The sequence below is a fragment of the Protomyctophum parallelum genome (assembly GCF_964188405.1).
Source record: "Protomyctophum parallelum genome assembly, chromosome: 16".
Lineage (NCBI taxonomy): Eukaryota > Metazoa > Chordata > Actinopteri > Myctophiformes > Myctophidae > Protomyctophum > Protomyctophum parallelum.
The window spans coordinates 48,947,663-48,962,523 of NC_139711.1; the positions used below are offsets into that span (position 1 = coordinate 48,947,663).

Consider the following 14,861-nt stretch of genomic DNA (forward strand, 5'->3'; position numbering starts at 1 on the left):
CGCCAGTAATATGCACATGTGGCCCCTCTGGAGTGAGGGTGGAAATATATTGGCCCTCGCCGTGGTCAAAGTTGCCCACCCCTGACCTAAGATATATTTACCTTTTTATTTTATTTTGTAAAACCGGCCCCTTCGAGGTGGTTTTGATGGTTTTCAGTTCACTGAGCGACCTCAGTGAGTCTGGATACCGATAAACATGATCCACATTTAATCATTCATTATTACGTTTCACGTTTCATGGTTTTTAAACCATTCACTAACATAGTTGTGTGTGTGTGCCTGCGTGCCTGCGTGCGTGCGTGCCTGCGTGTGTGTGTGTGTGCCTGCGTGTGTGTGTGTGTGTGCGTGCGTGCGTGCGTGCCTGCGTGTGTGTGTGTGTGATGGCGCCCCCAGGCTACGTGTCGCGGTGTTGCAGTGACTCCAACGACTCGTCGGACGAGGATTATCCAATGGAGTCGCAGCAGCAGAGCGGGGGGGCGCTCCGCACCTTCCCCGACCTCAGCAGTCAGGACTGGAGGAGAGGAGGAGAGAGGTAAGACCTGGACTGGAGCAGAGGAGGAGGAGAGGAGGAGAGAGGTAAGAACTGGACTGGACCACAGCAGTCAGGACTGGGAGCAGAGGAGGAGGGAGGTAAGAACTGGACTGGACTGGGAGGAGAGGAGGAGAGAGGTAAGGACTGGACTGGAGTAGAGGAGAGACGCAGGGAGGAGGAGGAGGAGAGGAGGAGAGAGGTAAGGACTGGACTGGAGCAGAGGAGGAGAGAGGTAAGGACTGGACTGGAGCAGAGGAGGAGAGAGGTAAGGACTGGACTGGATCAGAGGAGAGACGCAGGGAGGAGGAGGAGGAGGAGAGGAGGAGAGAGGTAATAACCTGTGGCACACCGTCAGCCTGGCTCAGAGGCCTCTAGGGGCCCAGACGGTTGAGCTAACCGTCAGCCTGGCTCAGAGGCCTCTAGGGGCCCAGACGGTGGAGCTAACCGTCAGGGCAGGCTGGTTTCATTTCAACGTTTCGTCGTATTTAGTTCTAATTCCAGATGAATTAATGAAGGATTCATTCAACGTTTTAGAGCGCCCCTCCCTTCACAGCTGTGTGATGTATTTCCCCGGCGTCTCCACTAGGAGGAGCGCAGAGAGCGCGAGGACAACGAGGGCAAACAGGAAGTGCGGATCGTGGTGACGGTGGAAGGTCAGGAGGTCGAGGAGGAGGAAGCGGACACGGGAGGAGGAGGGACAGGAAGTGATGCGGCGGCGGCGGCGAGCGGCGATGCCACTTCCTGGTACCACAGCGACCCGCGGGTCACCAGCAGCTTCAGCAGCCTGTCCAGCGGCTCGCTCTGCAGCGCCGCCCAGGAGGACGCCGTGGCCACGCCCACCGCCGCCCCGGGGGGGAGGGGCCTGTTAACAACGCCACCACCACCGCCGTCACCCTGGACGTCCATCACCCGTACCTGCTGGAGCCACAGCAGCAGCAGCGCCCCCAGAGGCTCGGCCAGGCCACTGCAGCAGGTCTGTCTGTCTGTCTGTCTGTCTGTCTGTCTGTCTTTTTTATCCAAAATGAGTTAATATCACAGGCAGACTCTTCACACACAGGGTTCCCCAATAAATGTTCCTCAAGGGCCATATTTTGACTATAGGGTACCAGGCTGGGGGCCGAGTCGGCACGTGCGAGGTCGAGGGTCTTGCCCTGAAAATTAATTTTCCGGGCAAGACCCCATTTGAAAAGGATGCCCAGTTTGACATGCAGAGGCTACTGACCCCCCATTTAATGCCATTTATACCCCCCCTTGCTAGAGACCACAGAAGACATGTAAATATGAAATAAATGCTTAAACATGTAGCTATAGGTGTAATGTTAGAGACCACAGAAGACATGTAATATGAAATAAATGCTTAAACATGTAGCTATAGGTGTAATGTTAGAGACCACAGAAGACATGTAAATATGAAATAAATGCTTAAACATGTAGCTATAGGTGTAATGTTAGAGACCACAGAAGACATGTAAATATGAAATAAATGCTTAAACATGTAGCTAGGTGTAATGTTAGAGACCACAGAAGACATGTAAATATGAAATAAATGCTTAAACATGTAGCTATAGGTGTAATGTTAGAGTCCACAGAAGACATGTAAATATGAAATAAATGCTTAAACATGTAGCTATAGGTGTAATGTTAGAGTCCACAGAAGACATGTAAATATGAAATAAATGCTTAAACATGTAGCTATAGGTGTAATGTTAGAGACCACAGAAGACATGTAAATATGAAATAAATGCTTAAACATGTAGCTATAGGTGTAATGTTAGAGTCCACAGAAGACATGTAAATATGAAATAAATGCTTAAACATGTAGCTAGGTGTAATGTTAGAGTCCACAGAAGACATGTAAATATGAAATAAATGCTTAAACATGTAGCTATAGGTGTAATGTTAGAGTCCACAGAAGACATGTAAATATGAAATAAATGCTTAAACATGTAGCTATAGGTGTAATGTTAGAGTCCACAGAAGACATGTAAATATGAAATAAATGCTTAAACATGTAGCTATAGGTGTAATGTTAGAGACCACAGAAGACATGTAAATATGAAATAAATGCTTAAACATGTAGCTATAGGTGTAATGTTAGAGACCACAGAAGACATGTACATATGAAATAAATGCTTAAACATGTAGCTATAGGTGTAATGTTAGAGACCACAGAAGACATTTAAATATGAAGTAAATGCTTAAACATGTAGCTATAGGTGTAATGTTAGAGACCACAGAAGTGAACCTTTCAAGCCTGTTTTCTCAACTCGCTGTTTCTCTGCAAGACATTACTCTATAAGCCATATCTCCAAAACTGGTGGGTCAAACTGAACAACCAATATGTCAATTTGAAGCTACCATTCCCTGCTTTCATATGACATGAAAAAGTTTCAGTTATTGCTGTTGCTAGTCCTGGCTGCCAGTTCCTATTGGCTGTTGCTAGTCCTGGCTGCCAGTTCCTATTGGCTGTTGGTCGTCATGGCTGCCAGTTCCTATTGGCTGTTGGTCGTCATGGCTGCCAGTTCCTATTGGCTGTTGGTCGTCATGGCTGCCAGTTCCCACCTGATGTCGTGTGTGAGTTCAGACTGCTCCATACTGTACTGAATGACGGCTAGCTTACACAACATCCTGAGGCTGGGACTGATGTCTAAGACATACAGGTCACCAAAGGGTGTGAGTGTGAAGACATCCGTCCCCTTGTCTGGAATCCATGTGCGCCCTCCAAAGAGGACGATACGATCTCCCAGCATGCAACAGCACATCCTAGACGTGGGAGGCGGGCCGTTCCCCGTGACCTGGACCTTCTTCCAGGAGGCGGTCTCTGGACTGAACTTCCACACATCATTGCAGGCCTGGTCTAGTCTGTTGTAACCACCACATATGTACAGCTCTCCGCCGTGAGCCAAGGCTGAATGATCGTAACGTCTTTGTGGAAGGAGCTGTGCAGAAGGCGTGTCCAGCCAGAGGTCGGTCTCTGTGTCAAACACTCTGATGGTGTTGTGGTACTGACCCATCCCCCAGCCCCCGAATACAAACATCTTTGTCCCGATGATGGTACCAGAGTGATCATACGTAGCAGGTGGTGGAGATCCTCTGGTGTTAACTGAGGTCCAGACCATCGTGGTGGTGTCCATCTTGTAGGTGTCATTAGTGTATCCAGTCAGCTGGGTCGACCCTCCGTGGATAAACATGACCTTCCCCAAAACACAGGCTGAGTGGTTGGTCCTCCCCTCTGGAACGGTTCCAGAAACCTGTGGTTTGAACCATCTGTGGGCGTCGACATCAAATGCATAAAGAACGTTGCAGGGACCTTGGTCAGTCCGCCCTCCCCAGAGGTAGACGTTATCTTCAATCAGCACAGCCGTGGGGCCGCCGTAGCGCACGGATGGAACCTCGCGGTGAGGTTCTCCTCTTCCCGGTGTCACAGGAGGCAACTTCCTCCAGCGCAAAGACACTGTGTTGAAGACGTGTACTTCAACCGGCTCACTGACGTTCACGTTACCGTCAGGACTCCCTCCGATCGCGTACACCTCGTGTCCGACGCTCACGGCCGCACGATATCCTCTTGGTCCGTTCAGGTTCACAGTCCACATCCACATTTTACACACAAAGTCAGGTCGTCGTTCTGTAACAGAATGCAGTCACATGACTCACACCACCACTTATATATTGGTACAGGCCTACAAGTGATGACGTCATCTTGGTGACGTCACACTTATGTCCGAATATGGAGTTCCACCCGGCCTGGTGGAGATATCTTCATTAGTCTGGTAACCAGAGGCCCGTCAACTTGTGTTGATTATTCATATTCATATTATTCATATTATTATTACTTGCGCAAGCAGAGCGTGCAAGTACTAGTTTCGCCCAGGACGATATCCGATGCGTATGCACTGTCCCAGCAAATGACGTCAGGGGAATAACTAGCTCTCAATGATGACGTAATAAAGATGTGGATTAAAGGACCCAATGCCAGAGTGTAATCGGTTTTCGATGGTGACGTAATGACGATATGTTTTAGTGTTGGGAGGATTAAAGGTAATGCTCCTGTGTATACATGTATGTAATCTGACACCACTGCCGTATCAGGCACAATTAGTCATTACGTCATTTGCTGGGGTGGTGCATACGCATCGAATATGCTGGGACGGGGCATACGCATCAAAAGTGGCGCAAAGTAACCACAGTATACCGCTAATCAACTTACAAATTACATATACATATACACAGAGGCATTTAGTATTAATATCACTATAGTCCAAGATTAAGTCAATTTAAAGCAATTGGCAATTTCAAATAAATAATGTAATAATTATACTGTATACGTGATAACATATTTTATTTCAGTTTATATACCTTTATTTCATCGGATATCGATGATTCATTTTTCTTTGAGAAACTAAAAAGGGATCCAGAATAATTCTAAATCGATAAAACTGTATTTCTTTTATAGATAGAAACTTGTACCATACTTCATAATACTACTATTTTACATGCATAAAGTAGGTAGGTAGCAAATAGCTAAACCTAATAATTCAACATTTCTAACGTTCCTTCACAGAGAAGCTGAGATTGGACAGTTTGTAGCGGTCGACAGTACTCGCGCGCTCTGCTTGCGCACTAGTAGGCCAAGTAGGCACTCGACAGAGTGCAGTTCTAGTTATTCATAGTGTTGTCATTGTGTGCAGGTGTGCCGAGGCCCACCAACCTCAACCACAGAGGGAACGACAACTCCTGCGTGTGTTTCTCCGAGCTCTCCAACGACCGCTTCCTGCCCAGCCCCGCCGAGGGCGCCACGGACGACCGCTTCCTGCCCAGCCCCGCCGAGGGCGCCACGGACGACCGCTTCCTGCCCAGCCCCGCCGACGCCACTACGGACGACGACGAGGAGGAGGAGGAGGAGGAGGAAGGGGCGGGGCTTCAGACACTCCGACGAATCTCCAAGATCCCCAGCTCCCGAGACCTGAGGATGATTGACAGCACGCCGTTCCAGAGGTTGATTAGATTTGATTCGATTTTATAATGTCAATAGAACAGCTTATACGAGGGCTCTACCTCCGTTAGACTCAATAGAACATCTTATACGAGGGCTCTACCTCCGTTAGACTCAATAGAACATCTTATACGAGGGCTCTACCTCCGTTAGACTCAATAGAACATCTTATACGAGGCCTCTGTCTCTGTTAGACTCAATAGAACATCTTATATGAGGGCTCTCTCTGTTAGACTCAATAGAACATCTTATATGAGGGCTCTGTCTCTGTTAGACTCAATAGAACATCTTATACGAGGCCTCTGTCTCTGTTAGACTCAATAGAACATCTTATACGAGGCCTCTGTCTCTGTTAGACTCAATAGAACATCTTATACGAGGCCTCTGTCTCTGTTAGACTCAATAGAACATCTTATACGAGGCCTCTGTCTCCGTTAGACTCAATAGAACATCTTATACGAGGCCTCTGTCTCTGTTAGACTCAATAGAACATCTTATACGAGGCTCTGTCTCTGTTAGACTCAATAGAACATCTATACGAGGCCTCTGCCTCTGTTAGACTCAATAGAACATCTTATACGAGGCCTCTGTCTCTGTTAGACTCAATAGAACATCTTATACGAGGCCTCTGTCTCTGTTAGACTCAATAGAACATCTTATATGAGGCCTCTGTCTCTGTTAGACTCAATAGAACATCTTATATGAGGCCTCTGTCTCTGTTAGACTCAATAGAACATCTTATACGAGGCCTCTGTCTCTGTTAGACTCAATAGAACATCTTATACGAGGCTCTGTATCTGTTAGACTCAATAGAACATCTTATACGAGGCCTCTGTCTCTGTTAGACTCAATAGAACATGTTATACGAGGCCTCTGTCTCTGTTAGACTCAATAGAACATCTTATACGAGGCCTCTGTCTCTGTTAGACTCAATAGAACATCTTATACGAAGCCTCTGTCTCTGTTAGACTCAATAGAACATCTTATATGAGGGCTCTGTCTCTGTTAGACTCAATAGAACATCTTATACGAGGGCTCTGTCTCTGTTAGACTCAATAGAACATCTTATACGAGGCCTCTGTCTCTGTTAGACTCAATAGAACATCTTATATGAGGGCTCTGTCTCTGTTAGACTCAATAGAACATCTTATACGAGGCCTCTGTCTCTGTTAGACTCAATAGAACATCTTATACGAGGCCTCTGCCTCTGTTAGACTCAATATAACATCTTATACGAGGCCTCTACCTCTGTTAGACTCAATAGAACATCTTATACGAGGCCTCTGTCTCCGTTAGACTCAATAGAACATCTTATACGAGGCCTCTGTCTCTGTTAGACTCAATAGAACATCTTATACGAGGCTCTGTCTCTGTTAGACTCAATAGAACATCTTATACGAGGCCTCTGTCTCTGTTAGACTCAATAGAACATCTTATATGAGGCCTCTGCCTCTGTTAGACTCAATAGAACATCTTATATGAGGCCTCTGTCTCTGTTAGACTCAATAGAACATCTTATACGAGGCCTCTGTCTCTGTTAGACTCAATAGAACATCTTATACGAGGCCTCTGTCTCTGTTAGACTCAATAGAACATCTTATATGAGGCTCTGTCTCTGTTAGACTCAATAGAACATCTTATATGAGGGCTCTGTCTCTCTTAGACTCAATAGAACATCTTATACGAGGCCTCTGCCTCTGTTAGACTCAATAGAACATCTTATACGAGGCCTCTGTCTCTGTTAGACTCAATAGAACATCTTATACGAGGCCTCTGTCTCTGTTAGACTCAATAGAACATCTTATATGAGGCCTCTGTCTCTGTTAGACTCAATAGAACATCTTATATGAGGCCTCTGTCTCTGTTAGACTCAATAGAACATCTTATACGAGGCCTCTGTCTCTGTTAGACTCAATAGAACATCTTATACGAGGCCTCTGCCTCTGTTAGACTCAATAGAACATCTTATACGAGGCTCTGTCTCTGTTAGACTCAATAGAACATCTTATACGAGGGCTCTGTCTGTTAGACTCAATAGAACATCTTATACGAGGCCTCTGTCTCTGTTAGACTCAATAGAACATCTTATACGAGGCCTCTGTCTCTGTTAGACTCAATAGAACATCTTATACGAGGCCTCTGTCTCTGTTAGACTCAATAGAACATCTTATACGAGGCCTCTGTCTCTGTTAGACTCAATAGAACATCTTATACGAGGCTCTGTCTCTGTTAGACTCAATAGAACATCTTATACGAGGCCTCTACCTCTGTTAGACTCAATAGAACATCTTATACGAGGCCTCTGTCTCTGTTAGACTCAATAGAACATCTTATACGAGGCCTCTGTCTCTGTTAGACTCAATAGAACATCTTATACGAGGCCTCTGTCTCTGTTAGACTCAATAGAACATCTTATACGAGGCCTCTACCTCTGTTAGACTCAATAGAACATCTTATACGAGGCCTCTGTCTCTGTTAGACTCAATAGAACATCTTATACGAGGCCTCTGCCTCTGTTAGACTCAATAGAACATCTTATACGAGGGCTCTGTCTCTGTTAGACTCAATAGAACATCTTATATGAGGGCTCTCTCTGTTAGACTCAATAGAACATCTTATACGAGGCCTCTGTCTCTGTTAGACTCAATAGAACATCTTATATGAGGGCTCTGCCTCTGTTAGACTCAATAGAACATCTTATACGAGGGCTCTGCCTCTGTTAGACTCAATAGAACATCTTATACGAGGCCTCTGTCTCTGTTAGACTCAATAGAACATCTTATACGAGGCCTCTGCCTCTGTTAGACTCAATAGAACATCTTATACGAGGCCTCTGTCTCTGTTAGACTCAATAGAACATCTTATACGTGGCCTCTACATCTCTGTAAAATACTACTAATTATTAGGCTTGGGAATGGAGTTGGGGGTTGTTTGAACTCGTACATTAATTTATTTGTGGCAAGATACTTTTCAACCTGTTCATAGACAATTTTTTCCATCACTTTCGAGATGGAGCTTAGAATAGAAATAGGGCGGTAGTTGCCGGGGTCTAATTTACTCCCTTTCTTGTGCAAAGGGGGGTTACTTTGGCCAGTTTTAAATCTTGGGCTACCTGTTTGATGGAGAGGTTTACTATATGTGGGTGATGATTGGAGCTATAGAGATGGCTGAGTCTCTGAGAAATTTGAAGGGAATATTGTCATGGCCAGTGGCCTTGTGGGGTTGGAGGGCACTCAGTTTCTTAAGTACCTCCTCAGTTGTTACCATAACTCGTTTAAAATGGTCTTTACAAACACCTAGGTTTCTGTAGAAGGTTTTAATGTGCTCTACACCAAAGAGGCCAGAGTGGGAGGGCAGGGTATGGACTATGTATGTTCCAGCTGCTAAATAAGACGTGTTGATCTGTAAACCAGGTTGTAGCCTACTATGCAATTTTGTTGCAATTTTGTTGCAATTTTGTTGCAATTTTGTTGCAATTTTGTTGCAATTTTGTTGCAATTTTGTTGCAATTTTGTTGTAAAGCAGGTTGTCGCCGTCGCAGAGCAACAACAGGAAGTCGCAGAGCAACAACAGGAAGAAGAGGAAGGTTCCTCCCAAGGTCCCTCTGAGGTCCAGCTCCATCAGGGCGGACCACGCCCCCTTCTTAACCCCGTCGCCGCCAAACCCCGCCACCGCCGCCCTGCTGGTCAGAGAGGGCGTGGCCAGGGAGGAGGAGGAGTCGGAGGACGAGTTCTTTGACGCCCAGGACACCGTGGCCCCCCCCATGGCCCCCCCGCCTCCTCACCTCACAGGTTGGTGGCCTTTATTGATAGGTTGAAAGTACACGTGGAGAAGGCTCAGAATCAGCAGCCTCTAGGGGCCCAGATGGTGGAGCTAACCGTCAGCCTGGCTCAGAGGCCTCTAGGGGCCCAGACGGTGGAGTTAACCGTCAGCCTGGCTCAGAGGCCTCTAGGGGCCAAGACGGTGGAGTTAACCGTCAGCCTGGCTCAGAGGCCTCTAGGGGCCCAGACGGTGGAGCTAACCGTCAGCCTGGCTCAGAGGCCTCTAGGGGCCCAGACGGTGGAGCTAACCGTCAGCCTGGCTCAGAGGCCTCTAGGGGCCCAGAGGGTGGAGCTAACCGTCAGCCTGTCTCAGAGGCCTCTAGGGGCCCAGACGGTGGAGCTAACCGTCAGCCTGGCTCAGAGGCCTCTAGGGGCCCAGACGGTGGAGCTAACCGTCAGCCTGGCTCAGAGGCCTCTAGGGGCCCAGACGGTGGAGCTAACCGTCAGCCTGGCTCAGAGGCCTCTAGGGGCCCAGACGGTGGAGCTAACCGTCAGCCTGGCTCAGAGGCCTCTAGGGGCCCAGACGGTGGAGCTAACCGTCAGCCTGGCTCAGAGGCCTCTAGGGGCCCAGACGGTGGAGCTAACCGTCAGCCTGGCTCAGAGGCCTCTAGGGGCCCAGACGGTGGAGCTAACCGTCAGCCTGGCTCAGAGGCCTCTAGGGGCCCAGACGGTGGAGCTAACCGTCAGCCTGGCTCAGAGGCCTCTAGGGGCCCAGACGGTGGAGCTAACCGTCAGCCTGGCTCAGAGGCCTCTAGGGGCCCAGACGGTGGAGCTAACCGTCAGCCTGGCTCAGAGGCCTCTAGGGGCCCAGACGGTGGAGCTAACCGTCAGCCTGGCTCAGAGGCCTCTAGAGGCCCAGACGGTGGAGCTAACCGTCAGCCTGGCTCAGAGGCCTCTAGGGGCCCAGACGGTGGAGCTAACCATCAGCCTGGCTCAGAGGCCTCTAGAGGCCCAGACGGTGGAGCTAACCGTCAGCCTGGCTCAGAGGCCTCTAGGGGCCCAGACGGTGGAGCTAACCGTCAGCCTGGCTCAGAGGCCTCTAGGGGCCCAGACGGTGGAGCTAACCGTCAGCCTGGCTCAGAGGCCTCTAGGGGCCCAGACGGTGGAGCTAACCGTCAGCCTGGCTCAGAGGCCTCTAGGGGCCCAGACGGTGGAGCTAACCGTCAGCCTGGCTCAGAGGCCTCTAGAGGCCCAGACGGTGGAGCTAACCGTCAGCCTGGCTCAGAGGCCTCTAGAGGCCCAGACGGTGGAGCTAACCGTCAGCCTGGCTCAGAGGCCTCTAGGGGCCCAGACGGTGGAGCTAACCGTCAGCCTGGCTCAGAGGCCTCTAGGGGCCCAGACGGTGGAGCTAACCATCAGCCTGGCTCAGAGGCCTCTAGAGGCCCAGACGGTGGAGCTAACCGTCAGCCTGGCTCAGAGGCCTCTAGGGGCCCAGACGGTGGAGCTAACCGTCAGCCTGGCTCAGAGGCCTCTAGGGGCCCAGACGGTGGAGCTAACCGTCAGCCTGGCTCAGAGGCCTCTAGGGGCCCAGACGGTGGAGCTAACCGTCAGCCTGGCTCAGAGGCCTCTAGGGGCCCAGACGGTGGAGCTAACCGTCAGCCTGGCTCAGAGGCCTCTAGGGGCCCAGACGGTGGAGCTAACCGTCAGCCTGGCTCAGAGGCCTCTAGGGGCCCAGACGGTGGAGCTAACCGTCAGCCTGGCTCAGAGGCCTCTAGGGGCCCAGACGGTGGAGCTAACCGTCAGCCTGGCTCAGAGGCCTCTAGGGGCCCAGACGGTGGAGCTAACCGTCAGCCTGGCTCAGAGGCCTCTAGGGGCCCAGACGGTGGAGCTAACCGTCAGCCTGGCTCAGAGGCCTCTAGGGGCCCAGACGGTGGAGCTAACCGTCAGCCTGGCTCAGAGGCCTCTAGGGGCCCAGACGGTGGAGCTAACCGTCAGCCTGGCTCAGAGGCCTCTAGGGGCCCAGACGGTGGAGCTAACCGTCAGCCTGGCTCAGAGGCCTCTAGAGGCCCAGACGGTGGAGCTAACCGTCAGCCTGGCTCAGAGGCCTCTAGGGGCCCAGACGGTGGAGCTAACCGTCAGCCTGGCTCAGAGGCCTCTAGGGGCCCAGACGGTGGAGCTAACCGTCAGCCTGGCTCAGAGGCCTCTAGAGGCCCAGACGGTGGAGCTAACCGTCAGCCTGGCTCAGAGGCCTCTAGAGGCCCAGACGGTGGAGCTAACCGTCAGCCTGGCTCAGAGGCCTCTAGGGGCCCAGACGGTGGAGCTAACCGTCAGCCTGGCTCAGAGGCCTCTAGGGGCCCAGACGGTGGAGCTAACCGTCAGCCTGGCTCAGAGGCCTCTAGGGGCCCAGACGGTGGAGCTAACCGTCAGCCTGGCTCAGAGGCCTCTAGGGGCCCAGACGGTGGAGCTAACCATCAGCCTGGCTCAGAGGCCTCTAGAGGCCCAGACGGTGGAGCTAACCGTCAGCCTGGCTCAGAGGCCTCTAGGGGCCCAGACGGTGGAGCTAACCGTCAGCCTGGCTCAGAGGCCTCTAGGGGCCCAGACGGTGGAGCTAACCGTCAGCCTGGCTCAGAGGCCTCTAGGGGCCCAGACGGTGGAGCTAACCGTCAGCCTGGCTCAGAGGCCTCTAGGGGCCCAGACGGTGGAGCTAACCGTCAGCCTGGCTCAGAGGCCTCTAGGGGCCCAGACGGTGGAGCTAACCGTCAGCCTGGCTCAGAGGCCTCTAGGGGCCCAGACGGTGGAGCTAACCGTCAGCCTGGCTCAGAGGCCTCTAGGGGCCCAGACGGTGGAGCTAACCGTCAGCCTGGCTCAGAGGCCTCTAGGGGCCCAGACGGTGGAGCTAACCGTCAGCCTGGCTCAGAGGCCTCTAGGGGCCCAGACGGTGGAGCTAACCGTCAGCCTGGCTCAGAGGCCTCTAGAGGCCCAGACGGTGGAGCTAACCGTCAGCCTGGCTCAGAGGCCTCTAGAGGCCCAGACGGTGGAGCTAACCGTCAGCCTGGCTCAGAGGCCTCTAGAGGCCCAGACGGTGGAGCTAACCGGCCGCTCAACTAGACAACATCAATAGAAGTGAAAGCCCTACTTGGCTCAGATCTGAACCCATTTTGATGTGACGTACGGTCCACCCGTACGGTCCACCCGTACGGTCCACCCGTACGGTCCACCCGTACGGTCCACCCGTACGGTCCACCCGTACGGTCCACCCGTACGGTCCACCCGTACGGTCCACCCGTACGGTCCACCCGTACGGTCCACCCGTACGGTCCACCCGTACGGTCCACCCGTACGGTCCACCCGTACGGTCCACCCGTACGGTCCACCCCAGGCAGGGTTCGAACCCACAACCTTCCACATGAGAGGCATACGCTCTGACCGCTAGACTAGAGGGCTGCGGATACTAAACTCTGTCTGTCTGTCTGTCTGTCTGTCTGTCTGTCTGTCTGTCTGTCTGTCTGTCTGTCTGTCTGTCTGTCTGTCTGTCTGTCTGTCTGTCTGTCTGTCTGTCTGTCTGTCTGTCTGTCTGTCTGTCTGTCTGTCTGTCTGTCTGTCTGTCTGTCTGTCTGTCTGTCTGTCTGTCTGTCTGTCTGTCTGTCTGTCTGTCTGTCTGTCTGTCTGTCTGTCTGTCTGTCTGTCTGTCTGTCTGTCTGTCTGTCTGTCTGTCTGTCTGTCTGTCTGTCTGTCTGTCTGTCTGTCTGTCTGTCTGTCTGTCTGTCTGTCTGTCTGTCTGTCTGTCTGTCTGTCTGTCTGTCTGTCTGTCTCAGAAACGGAGCTGGCAGACCGGCAGAACGCCAACCGTCTGAGTGGCAGCTGGAACGGCCTTCCGTCGGCGCCGCTCGTTAAAACACCTGGCGACGCGTCGCTCGTTAAAACACCTGGCGACGCGCCGCTCGTTAAAACACCTGGCGACGCGTCGCTCGTTAAAACACCTGGCGACGCGTCCGAGAGCAAGAAGAAGAAGGAGGCCCAGACGCTTAGACCCGCCTCCGCCCAGAGGACCGGCCAACCACAGAGCTCCGCCACAACGAGGACCGCCCCCCCGCCCCCGCCGCCGGCGCAGACCACCTCCCAGAAGCCCGCAGCGAAGCCCCCCCCCACCAAGCCGCGGCTGGCCCCCAAGCCCCAGCTTCCCCCCAAGCCCCTGCTGATCCCCCCCAGGTCTCCCCAGCGAAAGGCCGGGGGGTCTCCCCAGCGGAAGGTCACCCCCCCTCCCCCTCCGCCCGGCGGGTCTCCCCAGCGGACCCCCCCCAGGTCGTCGTACGCCCACTGCAACGGGGACGCTCCGTCGGGCTCCGACCTCCTGGAGATGGAACCCGACACCATGGAGGTGAAGTCTGTGACGGCGGGAGGACTTCCTCCGCTGGCCTCGCCGCTCATCACCGCCGTGAGACGCAGCCAGCAGGCCGCCGCCGCCGCTCCCCAACCCCCCCACCCCCACCCCACGGCCCCCCACCCCCACCCCCAGGAGAAGAAGAGCAGGGCGGTGGAAAACGGCCCCAAAAAGCAGGACAACGGACCCCGAGTGGCGAACAACAACCACAACGCCGACCTCCTCCTCCTCGCTGACAAGATGGCGGACGAGGCGACGGCGGTGACCAACGGGGTCTCCTCTCCGCGGCCCAGGGAGCAGGTCAGTAGGGCTGACCCTTAACCCTTAACCCTAACCCTAACCCAGGGAGCAGGTCAGTAGGGCTGACCCTTAACCCTTAACCCTTAACCCTAACCCAGGGAGCAGGTCAGTAACTAACCCTAACCCTCCGTTCCATCAGGGCTAGGGTTAACCCTAACCCTAACCCACCATTCCATTCCATTAGGGTTAGGAAGGGGTTAACCCTAACCCTAACCCACCATTCCATTCCATTAAGGTTAGGAAGGGGTTAACCCTAACCCTAACCCACCATTCCATTCCATTAGGGTTAGGAAGGGGTTAACCCTAACCCTAACCCACCATTCCATTCCGTTCCATTCCGATTCTTTGGGGGTCACGATTCGATTAAAATTTCTTTTTTCGATTCAACTCGATTCTCAATCCAAAAACTATTTATTTTTCAATTCAAAAGCATTTTTTTTCCAGATTCAAAATGATTCTGGATTCAATAAATACTGTAGGATTTCATCACAATCTACTCCAGCCTTGAACTGAACTGACTACAGTAACTTGAAAATGACTGAAGACATGATGTTTACTGTGTTTAGAGTCAGTAAATGACTGAAGACATGATGTTTACTGTGTTTAGAGTCAGTAAATGACTGAAGACATGATGTTTACTGTGATTAGAGTCAGTAAATGACTGAAGACATGATGTTTACTGTGTTTAGAGTCAGTAAATGACTGAAGACATGATGTTTACTGTGTTTAGAGTCAGTAAATGACTGAAGACATGATGTTTACTGTGATTAGAGTCAGTAAATGACTGAAGACATGATGTTTACTGTGATTAGAGTCAGTAAATGACTGAAGACATGATGTTTACTGTGATTAGAGTCAGTAAATGACTGAAGACATGATGTTTACTGTGATTAG

At 51.6% G+C, this 14,861-nt stretch overlaps 1 protein-coding gene across 1 annotated transcript in view; it reads left to right on the forward strand.

Annotated features, from left to right (window-relative positions):
• frmpd1b (FERM and PDZ domain containing 1b) overlaps positions 1–14,861 on the forward strand; it is a gene marked incomplete at both ends in the record, with an annotated part of 61,973 nt that overhangs the window by 37,596 nt on the left and 9,516 nt on the right. The window contains 8 exon segments of the mRNA XM_083786421.1: positions 394–532; positions 691–862; positions 1,119–1,422; positions 1,425–1,469; positions 5,221–5,530; positions 9,051–9,316; positions 13,102–13,739; positions 13,803–13,967. Coding sequence (XP_083642547.1) covers positions 394–532; positions 691–862; positions 1,119–1,422; positions 1,425–1,469; positions 5,221–5,530; positions 9,051–9,316; positions 13,102–13,739; positions 13,803–13,967 — 2,039 coding nt within the window.